The following is a 24,030-nucleotide window of genomic DNA, read 5'->3' as shown; positions in this document are numbered from 1 at the left end:
TCCAAACATTCAAAACATTTCAATTAACAGCGTTTATGTTACACATCAACTATGTTAATTGCAAATCTTTGAAGAGGACTGGAAGGCACTTTTAAGTAACAAAATATCAAAAAAAGCGACAGGGGAAAAAAAAGCCAAAAAAAAAAAAAAGCCATCAAGTATTTTCCAATAAGCGCTTGGCTATGCTTTCTTTGGCTGACAAGCTGCTCGAATACAGTACAAATGTTCCATCAAGGCAAAAGTTGCAAGAAAAAGTGTTTAAAAAAGCCAGCAAAAAAGCATCAAGGCATGCCAAAAATCAATGATTTCGCAACTGCTGTAAATGCTCACGTGTGGCACCAGACACATACAAAGACACCCAATCCAAAAGTTGCCAATCTTTGGCGTTCTAGCACAACAAAAAAAGAGAGGGAAAAAAAACATCTATTAAAAATTACTTCTGGAAAATTAGGTCAAGCCGGGAAATGGGGGAAATGCAAGTTGTTTGTTTGAGGGGGGGGGGGGGGGAGTCCACATAGAAATGTTTGCCCTGAGATTACAAAACATTTTATCAAGGCACAATTATAATCATGAAATGTTGAAAAGGAAAAAAATGGTTTGTTAATGATTAGCCACAAGCTATGACGTCACAAACGAGCCTCATCGGCTTCACTTGATGTTTCTATGCAAAGGTATGCAGAGTTGACAAAGACCTATTTGGACGTTTACAGAGAACAAGAAAAGTGATTTTTTTTTTTTTTACAAGTACAAATATTGTGACAGAGTTCAAAATATTGTCAATTGCACTATTAGTCAAATAATACCAATAAAAATGCTAAAAAAAAAATGTTTTTTTTCTTGTTTTCCGAAAACATTCAAATATGACTTAAGTATTAGGCTAACAATATTCATCCGTGTGTAGTTCTGGAAAAATTTTTGAAACCCACAAAAAAAAAGTTAAATTAAAAAATGATATTTGACTATATCTCTTTTGGGTATTTTGACAATTTTTCACTTTGTACAAATTAACGCTCTGAATGAGAATTTGGAACTCCAAAGTAATTGTATTTTGCCACCACTTCATTGGAAAGAAAACCAAAAATAAAAAAAAACCAACTCACAGTTTAAATTACATCGGAAAAACTGATGATGTTTTGCATTGGGGTTCACCATCTGTGCGTGTTGACTTTTGACAGCAATAAACGTGACCTCGAGTGGATGCATTTGCCTAAGTGCGAGCGTGCGTGCGTGTATGTGTCTGTTAGCATTAGCACAAGCGTTAGCGCACATGCAATAACATACAGTAAATGGATTATACACAAGCAAGCTCCTGTGGCCTTCAGGCGAGCTTCAAGCAGCAGAGAAGTTTATAGTGGATACATGTAAAAAAAAATAAAAAATTGAAGGTAATGATGGGAAGAAAAAAAAAACATCCCAGAGGTGATGCACATGATTGCGCAACAGGAGACGGGGCCAAGTTTGCTTTTACATGACCGCGCAGTTCTCAGGCTTGACGCGACTCTGGAAGGACAAAGAGCAAGCGACAGCCTTACCACCACAACATTTGGACACAAAAAATGTCTAAGTTGAAAAATATGACCAGATTTGATTAAATTTCCCTTTAAAAAAATTAAAAAAAGAGTTGCAGGTTTTCCTTAGTACAGTACATGTTGGAATATTATGAGGGGAAAAATGTCAACATGTATTGAATGTTTTATAAGCAAACGAAATGTCAAAAAATTCAGAGTAGACAATCGAAAAAGTAATGAGAAAAACTAACAAGTAGAATTTTTTAAACCCCCCCCAAAAAAAGAAAAAAAGCCATCAGATTTTTCAGAAACCAATGTCAAACTATTCACAGGAAAAAAACATTTCAGATACTCAAGGAAAAAAAGACATTTTACATGAATAGTTATTTTCTGACTAGTTCTTTAAAAAATACTTTAATTAAAAAAAAAAAATAAAAAAAAAAGTAAAAACCTAGAAAAAAAGTATGCACTTCCCAGTTAGCTCTGATATAAGTACGTTACCTGTCTGGGCAGGTTGTCGGCCACGAAAAAGGAATGTCCCACGAGGCCTTCGGGCCCTCCGCCGCCGTGGCTGCCGTGGCCACGGTCCGACGTCTGGCCACACGAGTCGCAGATGACCGTGCGACTGCGCAGGTTGTACTCATTCTCACCGCTGGTGCTGTGAGCTCCCTGCGAAGGGGCGGAAGGGCGGGGGTACACCACAGAGCGCTCTTGAGTGCACGTTTACCTTCATTATGATGATGATGAGGAGGAGGAAACGTTACCATGTCATCGTCATCCTCCTGGAAGAGGGTGCGGGTCACTTTCCTGCTGGCCATTTCCTTGTGGAAAAAGACAAAAGTCATCATTGCCTTCATGATGCATTCAACAAGTGACAACAAGCTGATTTTATGTGCAAGTGTGTCCCTTTTTGAGGTTCACCTCTCCAGCAGCACTGATGAGGACGGTTTGCAGGATGTCGCCGGTGCCCCACGAGTCCTGACTCTTCCACACCAGATCCGACGGGGGGGAGTGGCTTCCGCCACCTGACGCCGCCCACACCTTTGGAAAGGTTAAAGGTCAATTATGCTTGCAATTTATTTGCAGGAGACAAGCAAAAAAAAAAAAATGGGAAGAAAGACTTTTTGGGGAAAAAAAACAAACTACAAAAAGTAATAAAAGATAGTTTGTTTGTTTTTTTTTAGCAGAAATAAATGTTCAGCAGTTATTTTTAGAAAAAAAAGATTTTAGAAACAAAAATAGAAGTAGAAATAGTATTTTTTTGTAGAAAGAAAACAACAAAGTAATATTAATCAGAATATGGTGTTTCGACTAGTAGGGCCCATAGAACATGTTCTAAAGAATTTTTTTTTTGTTGGCTTCCCCTTTAAATCAAGAGTTTTTCAGGAGATTAGTCGAGGCTAAAAACTGATTCTCCAACAATTCCAGCATTTTGTTTCTTCTTTTTTTTTTTTTGCCTTACATTGTCTTGTAACTGTCAATAAAGGTGAATTTGGGTGGGAATTTTTTTTGTGTGTATCTTACGGTGACGGTGGCTCCAGCCTTCAGGGTGTACTTGTGGGGGAACTTGTAGATGATGGCCGCGTCTTCGCCCACTTGTCTCTTCAACTGCCAGCCAGCCAGGGATTGGTCCTTGCGGGTAAGAAACATCACACGTGCTTGATAGCAATAACAACAATACTTAAAATAATAATAATAATAATAATAACAATAATAATAATAATAATAATAATTCCTACATTGGCTGCATGTTGACCATTATCAATTAAGAGTGACATGCAAAAATCGGCCCACCAAATCCATCCTCCACAATGAAAAGGCTTTTATGGTTGATCTGGAGTTTTCACCCGATTCTATCCTGAACATTTTTTTGTGAGTGTCGATCCCGAGCGCTCACCTCGTCGCTCTTGTTGCTGAGCCTCACATACTTCCCGTCCTGGTCCACCTCGTCCACAGTGACACGTCCGCTGGCTGCGGCGTGCTGGATGATGCGCGTCTTGGTGACGGTGCCCCCGGCCGCCGCCAAGCTGGATGTGTCGCTGTCGTTGTCATTGAGACGGCGCTTCTTGGCGGCTCCCGAGGACGTGCGGCTGCTGGAGGCGATACCGGGCGTGGCGTGAAGCAGGCGGCTGTGGCTGTGGGACGAGCCCGAGCTACGCGTCACCGTCATTCGGCCGGGCTGAGGGCTGGGCGACAGCTGCAACCTGAGGGGAGAGGCAGAGTCGGGAATGAATCCACTATCACAATAGTTTCGATTTTTTTTTTTGGTTCCATTTTCACATTTTTAAAAATTCTGTTAGTTTTAATTTGTTTTTAGAGCAAGTTTGATAATTTTTTTAAGTCAGTATTTATTTTTCTGAAAATGCTTGGCTTTAGTTTATTAGTTATAGCATTTGTTTTAGTTTTTTTTTTAAACGTAGTATTTGTCAAGTGCGTGATAAAAAAGTCCTTATATTGTGAAATAAAGTAAAAGTAAATTACAATTGTCAAACTGTTTGACCTTCTTCTGTGTGGATGTACAACAACACTGAAATAAATACAATTAAAACGAACCCCGAAAGGTCATTAATAAACGAATCTGTAAATGGAAGACATTTTTGCAATAACTATAATTAGTTTCATCAACATAAGATGTAGTTTCAGTTCGCTTTTGTTTCTTTTGAAAGTATTTTCAATTTGTATTTTAGTTCATTTACAAAAATGTTTTCAATTTTAGGTTGAGTTATTTCACTAACTATAACAACATTGACTCACACTCAGCAATTCCAACCGTCAGCGTGTCCCTCACCTCTCCTCCTCGCCTTCCAACAGCTTCCTGTAGGCGTTGATCTCCATGTCCAGAGTGAGTTTGATGTCAAGGAGCTCCTGGTACTCGTCCAGCTGTTGCTGCAGGCGCGCTTGCATTTTGGCCATTTCGCGATCCTTGTCCTCCATCCTGCGCCGCATCAGGTCGCGCTCCCGGCTCAGCGTGTCCTCCAGCTCGCGCACCTTCGCTTCACTCAGGGACAACTTTGCAGGGAGAGAGAAGGTTCCGGTTAAAATTGATATACAGTGGAGCCTTAAAATAAACGTGACCTGACCTAAGGATTGGTGATGTTTTAAAGAATAACTGTCAAGACAGAGGCACAGTAATTGAACTGTACTACACTTTTGGTTGCAGATGTGCATTTGCCTGTGCAGATTATCTCGTCACCATACAGTATTTCTACTAAGCAAGTTGGCAATTTTCGTTACTAATTTCCAAGAGTTGTGAGTGTGTGAGTGTGTTTGTGTGTGTGCCCACCTGTTTCTGCAGCTGACTGAGCTGAGCCGACATGCCCTCCACTCGAATGCGTGTCTGCTGTAGCTCTTCATGCGCAGCACCCACCAAGTGGCTGTTTCTGTCAGCCGACTGCCGGGCATTATCCAACTGATCAAGACGGGGCGAGATTGAATGTAGGTTAGTGAGCGACGCCAAGTTTGCTAATCTGACCAAAGGACTCGGGTAAGAGTTACTATTAGGGCTCTAGGCAGTGAGGTTTTGGGTTAAACAAACACTTTTGATTGTGTGGCTCATATTGAAACTCGTGTTATTGTTTGCATTTGACGTTTGCATTTCACTCTTAGGGTTAGTGTTAAGGGTTCTGATTTGCATTACGAGTGTGTAGATCAGTTTAAAAAGTTAGCGATTCAGGTTATGTAGCATCGCTGGTTACTGTTTAGCGGTCTGGATTAGCATTAAGTGAGGGTTAGCATTTAACATTTAGTGTTTATCTATTTGTGTGAAGGTTTATCAGTTAGTCTAAGTGTTAGTGGTTAGCATTACGTGAGCGGAAAGGGTTAGTGTTAGCACAAGGGTTGTGATTAGCAATTAGGTCTGGATTTGGGCTTAGGACAGGGGAGGGCAACTCCAACTCAATATCAGAATTCTGCAGAGTTTGCTGATGACCAGATCATTTGAATTGCATGTGTTGGAGAAAGAAAACCTCTAAAACAAGCAGAATCAGAGTTACCCACCCCTGGGTTAGGGGTTCACATTTGCACAAGGTTTTCAGAGTCAGAGGAGGAGCTGGGTTGGCATTAGCCGCAGGACTAATTGCTAGGCTAATGTTAGTGGTGTAGAGTTATTACTTGGGAACTGTAGCTAACATTCGTGTTGGGGCTATGCCTAAGGACAGAGGTTAGAGTTACTGGTTTATTTACGTTACTCTTAAGGCCGAGGGTTTAGAGTAGAGACTTGTTCGCATTTGCACTGGGGTTAGGGGTTAGCTGTTACATTTTAGTGGCTACAGTTAGCATTAGGGTCAGGGTTACGCTAAGTGTTGGCAGTTAATACAAGTCTTTGGGTTAGAAGTTACCGGTGGCCAAACTGATGAGTGGGTGGATCATGTTGAAGCTGTTATCATTAGCATGAGGGCTAGGAGTAAGTGGTAACAGGTTAGATTTTGCTTAGCATTAGCATTACAATTAAGGCTGTGGGTTGGGCTAGAGTTAGTGGTTAGCATTAGGATTTAAAGTTAGGGGTTAGCCTTCACAGTCAGAAGTCACGGTTAAGGTGTTATATTAGTATTTATGGTTCACGGCTAGGGTTAGGACTTTAGTCATGAAACAGATTGACGAGTGTGTACATGAACACATTCTGCTTTAAAGGCCTACAAATGTCCCAGCTTGGACAGCAGGCGGCGCCATGTTGCAGTTTACCTTAGCGTTATAAGTCTTCTCCAGCTCAGCTTTGTAAAGTCCAACCTGCTCCTCATGCTGAGCCCTCAGCTCGGCCAGAGCCTCTGCCAGTTTGCTCTCAAACTCCAGCTGCCGCCCACTGTCGATCTCCACCATGCGAGACTCGTGACGACGCTTGGACTCGCGGATTTCCTGCGACACAGAACGTCCATCGGTCATTCATACGGCAAACAATAAGCTGGCGGCTGATCGGCCAAAAATTGACACCTCGTTGTAGAGGTTCTTCTGGAACTCCAGCTCCTCTTTCACTGTCTGCAGACGGTTCTCGGCATCCACGCGACGAAGCATCTCATCTTGAAGCTGACGACGGGCGTCTGCCAGGGCACCGTCCAACTGAGGGGTCAGAGAAGCCCAAATGCCTTAGTTAGTTTCTTTAACATTTCAAGGTGTAAGACAAATGTTGCTATTCCAAGCTAGGAAGATCTCAAACAAAAGCAAAATCCTAGCAGGAAAAAAACAGGTTGTGGACCTGATCAGAATTAAAAAGGCAAAGAACTGTTCTGAGAGGAGGAATATAATGATGAAGGACAAGGAGGAAACAGAAATGAAAAAGGAACTACGGGTACATCCAGAATGTAAAATGATTTGTTTTACAATTTTTCTATTTAATAATTTGCAGCATATCAGCTAACTACAGTATCTATCCATCCATCCTTCCGATTACTGTAGTTCTATTTGCATAAGTCCTACAGGGGAAAATTCCAGAACTGTGAAAAAACAAGTCATTTCTGAAAGTGCCAGTAGGTGGAGCAATCAGGCAACTTTAGCTTCATTCATAAAAATCAGCTACCAACCCTCAACCAGCAATTCAAATGTGGTGCCCAAGTCTTTTGTTTACCTTGGCTAGCTGAGCCTTGAGCTCCTTGATCTCGACCTCCAGGGTGCGCTTCTCGCCCAGGGCTGTACTCAAGGCGGCATCTTTGGAGTTAAGCAGAGCCTCCAGGTCCCGGAGGCGGGCCAGAGCTGCGTCCAAGTCGGACTCCTTCTTGCTGTTCCTGTCAAACACATCACCACCACCAAGATGACGATATCAAAATCATAGTACTAACAACTGAATAAAATGTGTTGTGCATCATGATACATCATTGTGGAAAATGTTCCACTAAACATTCCAGAATTCATCATGTTTGTTCCAAATGATTCCGTTAAGGATTTCTAATGCTCAAAAAGTACACGGGGCTGCTGGGTAATGGTCTTTTTGTTTCCACCCTCTTCAAAATCATGTGCTTGCTTTACACCGCATGACCCAAAACGCCTTGTACTTTAACACGTGTTGCACATGTCGCCATCAACACGCTACAATTAGCCGGTAAGCACCCATTAAGCTCTAGTTCTTCGCCGAGGAGAATTCATGTTTGCCACATGTGTGCAGTTTCAGATAAGACTGTAAGCAGGAAAGAAGACAGAAACAAGCTCGCTGTAATTCAATTTGCTCCCAGGGGAATCTCTTCATTGTATCTTGTTACTGTGACTTATTGTGGCTTGAATGTGGGCAGACAGGGCCAGGAGCTAAAGAGGCTAAGCTATCAAACGATATGCTAAACGCTAACAGCGCTTGATTGTTTTACTGCGTTTGCACAAAAGCATTTTGCACCATTTTGATCACCAACATTAGCACCAATGCTAGCACTAACACTGACTATTATACGTTATGGTAAAGCAACCTTTTTTTCCACACCTTGGGAACTTTTCAAGGATGTATTTGTCAGCTGAAAGTATTTTTCCAAGGAGGCCCCGCCTCACCAGTACAACGATATGTTTAGCGTGATGAAGTTGGAGGAAGTGCAGTGTTCTATTGGGAAACAGACGTATGGACCAGCCGAGCCTTGCAGTTTGATGGCACATTTTATGATCTTAAGATGATGAACATATGAATGTATTAAGGATTGTACATGATTTATATACCGGTACAAGTTTTGACCAAAAAAAAAAAGTTTTTTTCACCAAGGGGGGCAGGTTGCAAGTTTATGGTCGCAAAATGTCAAGAATTTTTCAACACTGAGACGAGCTGACAAGCAGCAATCAGCGTCAATAAAGACGCTAACATGTCTCAAGATAGGAAAAATGACACCCGCTGTCTACTGATAAGGAATGATAACGCATGGTTGTATGGTTCCGCCATAATGAGTTCATTGGAGACCCTGTATGCATGTTTTTGCCTTTTCTTTTTTGTTGAAATCATCACAAAATAAAACCAGTGATTGCCAACAAGTCGATAACTATACTAATCCGAAATGAAGTGTGGGAAAGCGGCATATCGCCCGATCAATACAATAAGGTTGTAAAAGTGGAACACATTGTACAAGTTGTAATTGAGTTCAGCTCTTTTTGCACTTGTATGACAGCCAAGGATGTTAAAAGGTTACCTAAAACCCACTGCAGTTAGTAGTTCATCCATTATTTCCGATGGAGAAAAACGATCTTCATCTTGCCCTTGTTAGACATGAGTTGCAGTCACCAACAGAATGGACTGCATATGCCACTGGTTTACTATGTGTGCGTGCGTGTGCGTGCGCAATCGTGTCCTTTGATGTCATGTACTATTTAGATCTTCACTAGTGTCTGTGTATGTGAGCTCTTCCCGAAGGCAAGACAGCCTGTTTATATCATCTAAGACTGATTTGTGTAACAACAGAGCCTCTGAATAAACGACTTAGGAATGTCTCACTCAATAGCGCCGCCCCCCCCCCCCCCCCCACAAACAAAACCCCCAAACCCCCGCCACCCAAACATTTTTTTTCCACATGGCGCGCACCAAAAAAAAAAAAAAAAAAAAAAAATCTGAAGGACACATGCCCAAACTTAAAACAGGATGTCGGCCATTTTCACTTGAAGCAGCCATTTTGGGGCTTTGAGAAACTTGTACTACGGAATTTGCCCAAATAGGATACAGGTATCCTAGAAAGACAGACGATGGTATATTGCCAAGTTCTGTGCGTATGGAATTGAATATGGGCGGAGCATGGCGTCAAACTTTGCTCATTTTGAGGCTTGCGAATGAAATGTGTGGATTGGGTCTCTGTAAATTGTGGTTGATGATGGTAACCTGAGTCGTATGTGACACCGTGAGGAGGGTAGAAGGGGTGAGAGAGTGTGAACAGAAAGACGGGAAAGAATAAAAGAGGAGAAATGTGAGGAGGAGGAGGAGGAGGAATGTGTTGGCTCTCCTCCCAGCCTCAGCGATGACTCACAGGCAGCTATCTTTGTCCACCGCGCCAGCCACAAGCAAAAAAAAAAAAAAGAAAAAAACCCTTCCTGCTTCCCATTCTGCCCAGGTTTGCTTTGGTGTTGCCAGGACAACCCAGGCCTCGACGTCAGGGCTACTAGCATGAGCCAGACGCGACACATGGTATGCAACGTGAAAATTGTCATTTTTACACCACGATACAAAGAGGAGGGAAGAGAATCACAGGGTAGGGCATTCACTAAGGGTGAGGCCTTGATTTCTACAAACGCATTTTTTAAAAGCTGAATGCTAAGCTACAGTATGTGAAATGTATTACAATTATTACATACATGATTTGTTGGGCACAATTGTAACATAGGTTGCCTGTCCCCAAAATTTTACAAAAACAAAATATATTTTTAAATGATTATTCAACTACAAATTTTAATTACTGTTAATATTGCAATGGTTATACCCCATACAGTAGATAAAATAAAATATATTTTAAATTATTTGAATGAAAAATATTGCATTCATTTTGAGGATTCTTTGAAAGTTAAAAAAAAAAAAAAAAACAGACAAAAAAAAAAACAAGGTGAGCCCGGGACACCAGCTTCGCTGATCTAAACGAACCGGGCAGGACGCACCAAAAAGTCTCCAAGAGCCATTGCCCAACTTGAGCAGGAAGTCGGCCATTTGGGTTTACAATAGTTATTTTGTGCAAATTCCTTCACAAACACCCCTTGGGAAGAATGAAAAAAAATAGCTCATAGGCCACTTTGACAGATTTACATGAATCTGGGTGGCCATTTAAAAAAAGTCTCAAGAACCCATGCCGCAAATTAAAGAGGAAGTCAGCCATTTTGGTTTTAAAGCAGCCATGTTGGACAAACTCCTACTATGGGATTTGCTCCCAGAAGTCACTTACCACATTCTACAAGAGACAAATTCCTTGTGTGTTGTTTTACATACTTGGCCAAGAAAGACTTCTTATGAGTTGGAAAGCTGGTATGCTACACAAATGAGATGCTAGTTTGGTTCAAATGTAGACAAAATGGAAATGGAAACTTTTTGTTGGACGCATGCTAGTTTGACACCAATCCCACTCCTCTATCTCAGGAGGCGCAGCACTGTTTGCACTTTTAACACTGACATCGGTCCTCGCATGCCTGGATTGTATGTAATTTCGTTCTACACGTGTGGTGTGCAACACACAATTAGTATACTGTACAGCAGAGTGTAAGTTGAATCATAAATTAATCCATTTAATTATTTGCCAAGCTTGTATGCCTCACACCAACTAACATGGCTAGGTGGGGAGGTTCTGAGCTCACAATTTGGTGACTGTTGCTTTTTTTTTTTTTGGAAGAGACCATTTGTTAAAACGAGGCCCACCAGCCGCCACCTCATGCTTGGACAGCTGGACCAGGCCGGCACACAGCCGTCTTGTTTGCGCCATTTCGGTTGTCAACAGTTGCCTACCAGGGCCCTGCAATTGGGTGGAAAGGAGGCAGGGTTACCAGCTATTCATCTCAGTCTCACACACACACACACACACACACACACACACACACACACACACACACACACACACACATCTGGTGAGCGTGTGTGAGTGTCTATGGGTGTGGGTGGGGTTTTCCCAACGAGTCCCCATCCAAACATAGGACAAAAAGGGTTTTCCCAAATTTGTATAGATTCTTTGATCTAATCAAAGCTCAAAGATCTAGTTAGGTCTCTTATGCAGAAAAGGTAGCAAAATGGAAGAAGTCACATGACCACCGCTGATGGGTGGAGGACAATGCGCAGCATTGTGTGTGTGTGTGTGTGTGTGTGTGTGTGTGTGTGTGTGTGTGTGTGTGTATTATGCGGCATGCAAAATGTACTCATGATGAGAACAAACGCCGTGGCTGTTTCCAGTTTCAAAAAAAAAGCACCGCACGCCTCAAGGCTCCCAAGCTGTGGCGGAGTTGCTATTGGGGGGGGGGTGTCACTGTGGGTAGAAGGTGTGGCAGAGAGCAGGTCGTGGGTCGTCTAAGAGGGAGGGTGTTGCAAAGTGGGTAGAAGGGCTGAAACAGAAGAGCTAGAGGGAGGTAGAGGAGTCTGGGTGTTGACAAAAGAGGCGGCGCTATGCCTTTTGTTTGGCGCGTCACCATGAGAAACTCAGTCAACTTCATCTGTATGCAAACACTGTAGCTTGGCAAACACACAGTCACTCAACAGTGTGTGTGTGTGTGTGTGTGTGTGTGTGTGTGTGTGTGTGTGTGTGTGTGTGTAAGTAAAATACGAGGTGCCATTGTGCCATCCCCGTGTGGTTGTGCAATGATTCAGGAGAGAATGAGTCACAAGTTCTGACTAGTTTTTCAAATTTCATTCATTCATCCTGATAACCTGTTTGTAGTCATCTTCTGATGATTGTCATATCACAACAAAAACGTTCATCATAATGAACAGTACCCCATTGAATTCACCACATAGGAATAAAAGATGTGGCGACATTTTTAATTTTTTTTTTATGAGGCTTTCCTGCCATTGTTTGAATTAGCCCAAGGTGGGATTAGATGATCTTTTTTGTAAACACAATTAGTTTACGATCACTCATACAATAAAGGTCATGCAGGTCAATAAAATACTATATTTTTAGCTATGAAAAAATAAAACATCTGTGGATAATTTTGCTATAAGTCAAAGCTGCTGCAGTATACAGCCTTCTGGGAAACTACCCGTCGTCCAAATATAAAAGCGTTCAGATGGTTCAAAGTGAAACGTTATTACATGTTACATAAGTAGCCACACTGAATGGAAACCCACCAGCTTTTTACCCGTGGCCCACTGGGAATTATTCATCCGCCATTTTACAGTGATTTACAGTGACTCACAGAGAGCCGAGCCGACGCCAAACTTCCACGGAAACTTCTATAAACTCTTGCATGCACACAGACATGCACACACGCACACAACAGCAACTCGCCTGCCAAGAACTTCACTTGCCAACGGGTTGTGCAGACCGAATCTCCTCATTTATACAATGTGGGGGGAAAAAAAAGCAGCTTTGGGACACATCTGCTGTACATTTCCACAGTAGACAACAATCCCTTACTGTTAGCTTTAAAAAAAAAAAAAAAGGCAGAATTTTTGTTTCATTTCTGACATGAGTCCTTGGGACTTTTTCGTAAAACCTGTCAAGAACAAATTTCACGTCAAACGGTACCAGGCTAATTTCTCATAACTCTCCGAAGAACAAGCCATGAATGTGTCCAAAATGGCTGTTCCAAACCAAAATGGCTGACTTCCTGTTAAGTTTCAGACCTGAGTGCTTGAGATTTTTTTCATGTCCGCTCAATTTTGTGTCAGTAGGGGAAACTGGTGTTTTTTTTTTTTTTTTTTTTTTTTTATAACTTTCCGACAATTGTCAAAAGGATCAAACTTGTCACCATGCTCCACCTACATTAGATTGCATGTTTAAAAAAAAGCTTCACAATCTCATGTAGCCCAACTGTTGAGGATAACTGCTTCCGTTTGGGGGTTTATTTGGTGAATTCTCCAGTAAAAATTCGTAAGTATACGACGTATAAACCCCCCACCATGCCCCCCCTTCTCCCCCAAAAAAATGACTGCTTCAAACCAAAATGGGCACATTTTTGTTTCATTTTGGGCATGGGTCCTTTAGACTTTTATGTGTACAAACATGTCCACCTAAATTGTTGTTGATCAAGTAAACAGATGTTCATGATTTTATTTTATTTTTTACTTGGCAACATTAAAAGTCAGAGCCCTCGAATTTATAATTCCAGAATTTATATCCAGAATTCTTATAATTCTGGACATGTCCACTCAATTTTGCTTGCACTGGGGCAAATAGTGAATTTTCTTTTATACTTATTATAGCCACGTGAGCTTCAAGAAAAATGTGCAATGTGATAAGGGAATTTATCCTTTGTTGCCATTGTATTCAAACTCTTCACGTTCAAGCTTGTCCAGCCGTGGCGTGTTCATGAATCTTTTTCACGCCCTCCATTCTGCCGCCGCGCCCTAAAACCGCCACCCTCCCAACTGGGAGGTTATACAGCAGGTAAATCCTTCTTTGTGAACGGCCAACAAACTTTGACTACATTAGACAGAATTACAAGCAGGGCGGGCAATCAATGTTAAGGTCCACTATAATGAAAATATCAACATAAAACAACTTAAAAAAAACAAAACAACAACAACAATGCATCATAATATCAAAGTGACTGAATGTTAATAAAGATCATCAATAGTTATATTAAATAAATGCTGCACATTGTGTAAAATATTTTTTACAATAAAGAAAGAAAAAGGTGTCAAAAAATTAATAGAAAACTTAATTTGGCACAAAAAACATTTACAAATAATTAGTTGTAATATATTTATATAAAAAACGGACCACAAAAAATAAGGAATATTTATACAAGATTTGTTGAAACAGCCAAGACAAGCCATAGACAAAACAGATTAAAACGAAATCAAAAAAAAATCTATCATCGAAGAACTAAGCTATCAAAATCTTTTCAAACATTAACACTGACTAGAAATTTGAGCGTATAAAATATAAATTAAAATGTGTAAAAAAAATTTTTTATTCTTTTAATGTGTATATTAATTGCAATAAATCAATTAGTTATCGTTAAAATCTAATATTTTACAACATTTATTTTAAAACTGAAATAGTCTCCCCCGCCCAAAAAAAACTTCAAAAGCTTGGATAAAAATACTTTCAATTATAAAATTTGAGAAATTAATTGACCACTGGAAAAAAAAATTGCTGTACAGCAATGAGCTCCATCAGCACTCCTCTCCTTCCTTATTTCCATATTAAACAACTTTGAATGAGGAACCGTTGACGCCAACAGCGCGAGCTTCTGCCTGAGGGCGGCCATGCGGTTGGGGCCAGGGTGCATGTGTTCTCTGTAGTAGTTCTACATTAACACTTTCTATTCATGCGAACATACTTTACCATTTGCCCACATAGTCACTCATTCCAAACTCGGCCAATCAGATGGGCCCTGCTGAGTCACCAAGCACTCACGAGGGAAGGCTGAGGCTTGACGGTCGCTGGGGCAACCAAACACAAAGCAGCCCAAGGCGCTGCTAGCTGTGCAAATGGGGTGATTCCGGACCTCAACTGCTCATCGCACGTCACGAGATTGAAGCTGATAATCACTTTGGGTTTAGAAAGACTACAACTGGAAATACAAAGCTTCTGCTAGTGGGAGGTAAACATTTCTATGGGTCCACTATACTATATTTAGCACCAATTTTCCTTTCGGCCCTCCACCCGTGCTTGTAGACTGCTCCACGACATTCCCGGGATGCCAGTGTTACCTGCGGCATCCCGCAAAACAATCCGGCATGTCGTCACCCAAGGGAGATGTTAATTTGACGACAATCCGCAGGCTGCTGGTTAGTCTCCAGACGTCCATCAGCCCAAAGATTTTTACATACGCTACGTACACGACTATAGAAAGCCTGAAGGTGTTAATTTGTTTCCCAAATTTGTCAAGCTAGAACAGATCCTCCCCTAAAAGTAAGTCTCTAAATCAGAAGCATAAGGAGCTTAAAATGTCTGCTTCAAAATAAATTTTAAAAAATGGCGGACTTCCTGTGCACGCGCTCCATGAAAGTGGCTTTGGGTGCTATCAAAAATCTAACAATGTCCGCTTCAAACCAAGATGGCTGGCCAAATGTCATGTTGATGAAGTCAAACAGCCTGCAAGGAATGAATTAAAAAGAATAGTTCATTCCTATCTTGCAAGGAAATTGCCAAAACAAGCTTAAAATGGCAGCTTCAAACCAAAATGGCCAATTTCCTTTGTGTTTTCCAGCATGGCTACTTGAGACCTTTTTGTGGGTCTACTCATGATGGACAAGCCTACCAAACTTAATGTGACCAAGTCAAATTGGCTACAGAGACTGAATTTAAAAAAAGAAAAACTCATTCCTATCTTTGAAGGACCCATGGAAATCACCAAAGCAAGCCGAAAAATATCTGAAATCCTGTGTGTTTTCAACCATTGGTTCTAAAAACTTTTTGTGGGTCTCCTCATGATAGGCATCTACCAAATTTCATGTGAAGTGAAATGGGCCAGGGTAGTTGAATTAAAAATAATAATTGGTGGCCAATAGTATAAAGGCACCAAAACGAATTCAAATGAAAATGGTCAACATCCTGTAGGTTTGTCAAGTTTACTCATGATAGACATGCCGACTAAATTCCATGTTGTCAAACTGGTTTCAGGCCAGAGATAAATTTTAAAATGCTCTAGGAGATGTTTAATGAAGGAGAATAGAAAAGGAAATGAATGTCGGGAGGAAAAGGTCAGATTGATCCTCGAGTAGCCTCTTCAAAATCAATTGGTTAGAATTGTGACTTTTTGTGCGTCTTCTTGAGTCTTTTTGATGGGCTGCTCATGAGAGACATTCCAACCAAATTTCATGTTGCTAAAGGAAAATTGGCTTTGCAGGGTATTCCCCACAAATTTGGCTTGCGCGCTCAAGTAATCCAACAATGGCCGCCCACTTCAAACCAAAATGGCTGACTTCCTGTGTGATTTTGAGCATGGCTTCTTGAGACTTCTTTGCGGGTTTACTCATGATCGTCATGTCCCCCAAATTTCATGCTGCCAATTGCACTTGGCTTTGGAGTCTGACTCAGCCCCCCCCCCCCTCCAAATGGCAAAGGAAACATCCATCAAGCCTCCTTACCTGGCTTTGAGCTCCTTGTACTCCTCCCTGACCTTGCCCAGCTCCAGCTGCAGACGAGCCCGCTCCCTGGCCACCTGGTCCAGGGTCTTGCGGGCGTCGGCTAGCTCGGCCTCGTACGCCGCCTTAATGCCGCTCAGGTCTCGGCTGACATGCGACTCGGACTCGGTGATGCGCAAACGCAGGCCCGCGTTCTCTGCCTCCAACGAGCGCACCTTGTCGATGTAAACGGCCAGCCGGTCATTGAGGTTGCACAGGTCCTCCTTCTCCTGCAGGCGGGTGATCCGGGCAGGCGAGCTGGCACCGCGCCCGCTGCGTCTCTGGGTCGACGTTTCCATGGCGATGGCGGCAAAGGCTTCGGATCGGGCCGGTCACTGCGGGGTTCGCAACAAAAAAATTCATTCATTTATTCATTCCCTTCTCTACTCCCGAATCACTATTGGGATTTTTTTGTGAATATTTTTTTTTTTTTTTTTCGGGAACAATTCTGCATAGCCAGTACGAACCTTGTTGTATTTCCATTGAGACTTTTTTTTTTTAGATAAGTAGTAATAAAAACTTTCCACAAGCTTCTAGGTTCAATTCATTTCAATGTCAGTGCCTGTTATTTTTATTTTTTACAACCTCTATTATTCTAGTGAGGAAGGCTGGACGCATTTCCTGGCTCAGTCGCACAAGAACAAGCGTCCATCTCAATGAGTCTTCCTGTTCAACCAGACCTGGGGAAACATTTGTTCTTAAAAAATAACACATTTTAGATTTTTTTTTTTTTTTTTTTTTAAATGGACAGATTGGCCAATTCATCTGTAGATGAGGATTTAGAATTAAATATAAATTCACTCATTTAAAATACATCACCATTCTGGATTATAGTAGCTTTGGAGTTAGTTTTTTTCACTTGAACGTTTAAAAAAAATCAGTTTCATTTTTTTGTGTATTTTTGTTTCGACGTATGATATTTATTGAGTGGAGGATTTTAAAGTCGAAAAATTTAGTTTTGTGAACATAAATGTAGTTTCAATTCATCTTTGTTTCTAGAAAAGCACTCGTTCTTACTTCATTAATGAAAATGTGTTTTCAATTGTAGTTTTCATTTTGCTGTTAACCATAATAACCTTGCACGTTAACAAGCACAATCAGACTCGAGTTTCTACGGCAACAGCTGTCAAGCAGTTACTCAACATACAGGCTGGCTCACAGGTTAGCCAGTGAACAGCTACCCAACACCACACTGTAATTTGCAGAACCCCATGTCACTCACCAGGCCAAGCCCCGCCTTTTAAAGCCACATAGACTCGAGTGGAATGTGACGATCGCAATGCCCAAGTGGACACAAATCATACCTGCACCTCACATGTGCATGTTATTATGTTTGAATTCATAAACGCAAAGTAAATTCTTATGCATTTATTCAAACAATCTATAGAAAACCCAATTCTAAAAATATTCAATAGCTGCAACCCTACTCACGAGTTATGAAACAAATTCATCAGTACACATTATTGCAATTTAACAAGTACTTTGTATTGAGAGATTTTTGCTCTTCAATAAACATTTTAGTATTTAAAAAAAGGATATTCCAGATAAATGTTGTAATTGTACTTTTTTACCATGCAGTACAACCACAGCATAACGATGCCTTCAGGAGCACTATCATCAGAGCTATCACCATTACACACCAGGACACCCACTTTGGGAAAAGTCCACTCGGAGGGGGGGCTCCCAAGTGGGCGGCCAAACTTTTTGCCACCCACCAGCCTCACTGACATGTGCGCGCACAACACCCACATGAGCAGCCAAGTCCTGAGCTCTCTCCACACTCACTCAACATATAAAAGTGCTCATTAATACACAAAACCGCCCATTTAATACATCAAAGTGCTCATTTACACTCTTCACTCAGGTGCGGAGCTTTTAACCAGCACCTACTTTCCAAACTATCCTATTCCCACCCCATCTAAAAGCTGTTCCCGACCTCTCCCGGGCCACATGGAAACGCTTCAAACAAAAAGGAAGGAAAAAGACGGAGAAGTTTAGACCTTACCTTTTCAGGGCTGCAAATGGAGGCAGAAGCTTGCTCGACGTGTGTGTGAGCGTCAAGGAGGAGGAGAAAAAGAAGAAGAGTACTCGCTTACTGGTTATGCGAGTGTGAGTGTGCGTGCGTGTGTGCGCGCGCGCGTGAATGTCTACGCCTGGAAAACTGGACTGCTTTCCGGCTTGTAGGAAGACAGGGAGGGACGGAGGGCGGCAACTAGGAGGAGTCAGGCTAGACTGCGAGACTGTGTGCGTGTGCATGTGTGTGTGTGTGTGTGTGTGTGTGTGTGTGTGTGTGTGTGTGTGTGTGTGTGTGTGTGTGAAGTGCAGCTGTTAAACTCTATCTGAGCTCACACAGACAAACTGACAGATAGACGGAGACCTTCGCAGATGTGATGACACGAAGCCGGCGCCCCCTAACTGAAAGTCTGTGTATGACTATTACAGTGAAAGCCCATTTATCATGGGGTTACGTTCCAGAACCACCCGCAACAGGTGGAAAATCTGTGATATACATAGCAACCAAACCCTCCAAAATATCCAACCAAACCATATCATTTGGTCTAATGAACACCTGCTAGCTTAATGCTAACATATGATGCAAAACACTAATAAATTCAATGTTAGGGTAATTCTAAACCTTCAATAAATTTCTACTTCAACACACACAGAGCAGCAACACTCACTACAAGAGTATACAATACCCACAGACTACCCCCTTCCCCTCCACACGCACAGTTTTGATACAGGTGTGTCGCATCAATATTGTCACGCTCTGACGCTGAAACATCAACACTGCATATCTATTAGAGGCAATAAATAATATCGCAAGTGATGTATCATTGAGGCTTATGATACCGTGTCAACATAAAAATTCACTATTGATATCGTATCGTTTGACTTATGAAGCAGTATCAATACATAAGCGTCAATTGTCAAAATAGTTTCTCACTATGTGTGTGCTAAGAGCAGGACATAATATGATTTATGGTTTTGGCTGCTGACAGTGTATTGATACAAGACAGTAAAAAAGATATATATTTCGGTATGGTGTCCCACAGGGATATGTATTAGCACCCCTTGTTTGTTTGCGCCAGAAAATAATACATCTTAAAAGAAATCTGCCTACTATCTATCAAATACACAACAAATATTTTTGTGTGACAAACAGGACATTCTATATTAATGCATTCAATATACTGTAAAGTACTCTAAATATAAACACTGGCCACAACATTTGTTCCGTTGTTATCTATTAAAAAAAAAGAAAAAAAAAAGACAGTCCTCACTTCTTCAAAGACATCCTGTGTATGCAATCGTCTGCGTCCCCATGAAGAAGCTTCTGGTGGTCCATTAAACCCAAAAATGGAGAACAAAAACTCCTGAAATCTGAAATTCCCATTGTGGATCCAACACTTCACAAGAGAAATCTTCAAACGTCGCAATGAGGAGATGTTGATTTTGCTTTTATATGTTTTCTCTCTCTGGGTGGAGTTTATGGAACCATGGAAATGGAGAGGATACAAAGACAGGCACAAAGACGTGTACGTTTGCATGTGTGTGTGTGTGTGTGTGTGTGTGTGTGTGTGTGTGTGTGTGTGTGTGTGTGTGTGTGTGGTTAAATATGGACCAAGTCCTGGTTTGGTCTGGTGGCAGGCGTAGTGGAAAGCAGCAGTCAAAGTTTTAAACAACCTCCTCCTCCTTTTTTCCCCGAAGTTGTCTTTCCATGAAATTTTTACTGACTCACCCGTCAACAACCCAGACTGGAAGATGATCATCAAACATTGACGCCATGCCCAAAATGGCTGTGTCAAACCAAAATGGCGGACTTCCTGATCAATTCGGGAAACGCTTCCTTGAGACTTTTTGGTGCATCCTATCATGCTAAACAAGCACATCCAATTTCATCTTGATCAGAAAAACTGATGTCGAGGTGGTTCTTAACTATGAGATGTGAATTTACCCAAGCTAGCAAGCAGGCTAGTGAAGTTAACTTGTCAGTATCTCGACATCGATTTACAGCCTGTATTGGGGCAATAATTGTGGTGTGCGATCCTAAAATGTTTGCCGCCAGTATTGCCTATTCCAAAACGATTGAAAATTCCAATACAATTGAAAGTTAACGGTGTATGCATCACGAATTTGCTTAATCTCTTAACTGGTCTGTTCCTGTCCTTTCTGAAAATCTTTTTTTTTCTTTTCTTGGCTGCACTGCTTTCAGAAGTTAGATTTTTTTTTTTTTTTTTAGTCCAATCAGATCTCAGTTTCTGTGTCGCCATGCCAAACTAATCTGCCCAGGGCCTTCACAATCAAGAGTGCTGCACCTTGTCCCTTCAACTATATTTTATGGGATTGTTTCTTTATCCGAGCGCATTTTAAATTCGTTCTGACATCTGAATTTAACCATCCTGATTGGTTGGTCAGATCCAAACTTTTCAAAACATGAAATATTGTAAATATAATACATATTGATCGTCATGCGCTCCAGACGATGGACATGGCAGAGTTGTGTGCTGTTATATTGTGGTTTGGTGTAGGAGCAACGGTTTCTATAATTGTGAGATGTTAGTGGTGGTTGGGACCCGCAACTGGTCCCTTTCTAATATAAACTTTTAGAAATTGATGACAATCCAGCTCCCCAGACACTTTCAAGATTACAGATCTGATTAGAGTGGCTGTGTGTCGAGCGACTGTGATGTAACACGTCCGACGAGGCGAGAAGCAAACACGAGTCGGGCCTGCAACATTCCAAGCAGGCACACACAACACTAAAGGTGTGTCTGTCATCTTTGACTTACTACACGTTCTCACACACGGAAGAATGTCAACCTGGATTGTAAACGTGTTTGTAGAAAGAAAAAAAAAAGGGTTAATAAACCAGGGCCTCCCGCTCCGGTTTTGAAACCTGACCTCCCGCTATTTTTTTTCTTTTTCTTTTTAAATTCAATAAAGGGCACTGGCAACAAAAGTATAGCGATGAACATTCCCCAGTGGTGGGAGCTAACAAAGAACAAATACTTTGTGGTACTTGGTGGTTGCACTTTTTGCAGGTATCAGTAATTTACATGCCTCCATGTGAAAATGTGTACTTTTGACTGCTTTGTCAAAATAGTCTTGTGATATGTATATTTTCAACCGTGGGTCAAAGTGTAATTGATTGAGATCCTTGTGTCTGAAAAGAAACATTAAAATGACAGCTAAGAAGATTCAGATGCAATGTGGAATTAGCAAAATTTTTGCTTGATGGGTACATTGAACATATTTTTAAAATTTTTATTAGTACATTTCAAAAATGTAAATTTCACACTGATAACATTTGGTATTGGAGTAACTATTATGAATAAGTCATGGTAGCAACGTCGCACCCATGGATAACGTCGGCCTTCTTACAAGAGGGCTGAACAATTTTCAAACATAATCTAATTGCAATTTTGTTCTTGCGATTGCGATTTAATTTGAGATTTATTTTTCAAGATCCTCAAGAAACAGTATCAGATTTATGAAACAAATGTTTTGAGTGAAGTGAATCTACATTCATATTTTGCTGGCAGTGTGATCACGGCAAACTCTGCAATGCATCCAAGCTAAAGAACCACATTTGGGTACTGTAGTGTTTAAACCCTTTACTTTTTTTATGCACTGAAGTACAGGGTGTGAGCATTGACACTTCTGACATGCCCATTTGCCAGAGTGCAAATGTATAACACAAAGCGGGTTGTTCACATGTTAATGATTCAAAAGAATCCTATCGCCCTCTCGGGAAATCTTGTTTCGATAGCACACACACACACACACACACACACACACACACACATTAAAACAGAGTGACGTGTGTTATCATTGCAGTGTCATTTTCCCTTCCTGGGTGGGGCTGCTGAGGACAAGGCCACACACAACACACACCCACACCCACACCCACACCCACACACACCCACACCCACACCCACACAAGCGCGTGCCAAGGCTCCTTTCCGACAGGGAAAGCCAACAGGCTCCCAAAATCAGTGGGTCCAATCTTTTTGGATAACGCTAAATATGGGAAATTTAAACGCTTTATAGCGGTCTTCAATCACGTTCTGGTATCAATAGGCAAAGGGTCGGATCAAGAGGATGTTTTTGGGCATGCACATAATTGTTTGACCTGAGGGATGACGGTTCAACATGGAAAGCAATGTACACTCAAAGTGTACATTGGGTTCTACTGCTAATAGTAATGATGACGATCATGATGATGATCACAACATTGCAACAAAACGGCTTTTCTTTCACTTTCAGTGTTTACATTTTGAATATGTTTGTGGGATTAAGTACATTAAGAACAGTTTTGAATACATTTTATTTTAAATTTGTTTTAGTGTTGATACTAGACATCAGTTATTTTTGTGCATATTCAAAATTTTAATAGCATTTTTTTGTTCATTTGTTTTGCTTTATTTTTCTTTACACTAAGTAGTTTTTATTGTTCTTAGTTTTTGTATTTTTTTTTGTTTAGTTTTTTCAGACGTGTTTATTTCTGAAATTAAATGATTTAACTTCTTTCAAAAATATTTATTGAGTCACCTTTATTTTTTTATTTTTGTCTCAATTGATTTTAGTTGTTTTTTTTTAGGTTTTTTTAATTTAGTTGAGGGTTTTGATAAATCATTTCGACATTATTTTTTTTTACCTCATTACATTCATTCAGTCAGTCAGTCACATTTCCTTTTCTCTTTTTCCATTTAATTTATATGAATTGTTGATGTCTCTGTGACGCCCTCTGCCGACCTTTGACACAACCAACAGGCCCGCTCAGAAATCCGCTGGCGTCATCTAGCGACGGAGGAGCCAAAAGACAACATTCCAACAATATGTGCGCACTCTTGAGGAGGTTACAGAGTTCATGACGTCACCTAATGTAAACAACCAGCTAATTTAAACAAATAGCTAACACCAAAAACCCAAAACCGGAAACGATACCTGACTTTTCTCGAATCTTCCTCGAGGTCGTCTTCCGATCCGGCGTCTGTGCCACGCGTGATTTGCGTCAAACAACACTCACGCCGCAGTGGGCCCACTGTCACATAGCAGGAAAAAGCAGACACGTGAGGAAAAAAAACCCACGCGTTGAATCCAGGGAAGAAGAAGAAGCCGCTTTAGTGCGCACTGGCTGCAAAAACTAAACACGCACACAAGGAGGGAATGTTGTCTGACTGAATGTGTGGCGTGGGAGTAGACTTGCTCGCTAGCTTTGCTTAATTGCACAGTGCCACCTGGCGGACGTAATTGGCAATCAGGGAGGTTATTTGGGGGGCGGGGATCAGGTGCCGTATTTATGGGAAGACGTTTCAGCATTAATTTTATATTACTGACGTGGAACAAAGCCGTTTGGATATACACACACACACACACACACACACACACACACAAAAAAAAGAAAACTAGCACACCATGAAATTTGTGCTTCATAAAAATACAGTTATGACAATCATATTGAATTCAACAGAATGAAACAATTTTTATCACACTGCATCAATTGGCTATTGTGCTGTCTGACAAACGAATATCCTGCATAGTCATTCTTTGCAAAGTGTAAAGAATATATGACTGAGTTCTGTTATATTGTCTGTCTACACGTATAACTGCACTGTTCGTGGTTAGCCCGTTTCTTAAACTATTACAGCATGACCACATGGAGGCTATTTAGCATTAGCATTAAGCTAGCAGACTGGAAGTCTAAGCCATGTGGTTGTTGTCATTATTTTCTTTATTTTCTTGTTTCAACTGACTGGGAATGGCATTAAACAGCTTGAAGCCTTGTTTTGAACACTTTAGGAATAAATGTAAAATAGTATTCAGAAAAATATATACTCAAGTAAAGCACAGAAAAATCTATTTCGGCAC

The 24,030-nt window shown here is 41.1% G+C and overlaps 1 protein-coding gene across 2 annotated transcripts; it reads right to left on the bottom strand.

The window, feature by feature from the left end:
* Positions 1 to 590: 590 nt before the first annotated feature.
* Positions 591 to 23,407, bottom strand: LOC109521011 (lamin-A). Of its 2 annotated transcripts, none has more exons than XM_019878601.1 (13): positions 23,107 to 23,407; positions 16,120 to 16,490; positions 7,066 to 7,222; positions 6,435 to 6,560; positions 6,189 to 6,359; positions 4,792 to 4,917; positions 4,297 to 4,517; positions 3,406 to 3,712; positions 3,033 to 3,140; positions 2,430 to 2,549; positions 2,273 to 2,329; positions 2,010 to 2,177; positions 591 to 1,500 (listed from the first exon to the last, which is right to left on the bottom strand). In XM_019878601.1, the coding sequence occupies exons 2-13, from the start codon at positions 16,452 to 16,454 to the stop codon at positions 1,465 to 1,467; spliced, it is 1,932 nt and encodes a 643-aa protein (XP_019734160.1). In that variant the 5' UTR covers positions 16,455 to 16,490; positions 23,107 to 23,407; the 3' UTR covers positions 591 to 1,464. The 2 variants fall into 2 exon arrangements, with proteins under 2 accessions (XP_019734160.1, XP_019734159.1); XM_019878600.1 differs by lacking the exon at positions 23,107 to 23,407 and adding an exon at positions 18,161 to 18,382.
* Between the last annotated feature and the right edge of the window lie 623 nt (positions 23,408 to 24,030).

The sequence above is a fragment of the Hippocampus comes genome, unplaced genomic scaffold (genome assembly GCF_001891065.2).
Source record: "Hippocampus comes isolate QL1 unplaced genomic scaffold, H_comes_QL1_v1.1 scaffold315, whole genome shotgun sequence".
Taxonomy (NCBI): domain Eukaryota; kingdom Metazoa; phylum Chordata; class Actinopteri; order Syngnathiformes; family Syngnathidae; genus Hippocampus; species Hippocampus comes.
Note: the sequence above shows the minus strand (reverse complement) of the source record. Positions and strands in the feature narration are given on the sequence as shown.

Coding starts and splice junctions, on each gene's coding strand:
- LOC109521011 (XM_019878601.1), bottom strand. CDS start 16,454: ATGGAAACGTCGACCCAGAGACGCAGCGGGCGCGGTGCCAGCTCGCCT. Junction 7,223..16,119: donor TACAAGGAGCTCAAAGCCAG/GTAAGGAGGCTT, acceptor TGTGTTTGACAG/GAACAGCAAGAAGGAGTCCG. Junction 1,501..2,009: donor CCGACAACCTGCCCAGACAG/GTAACGTACTTA, acceptor TTGTCCTTCCAG/AGTCGCGTCAAGCCTGAGAA.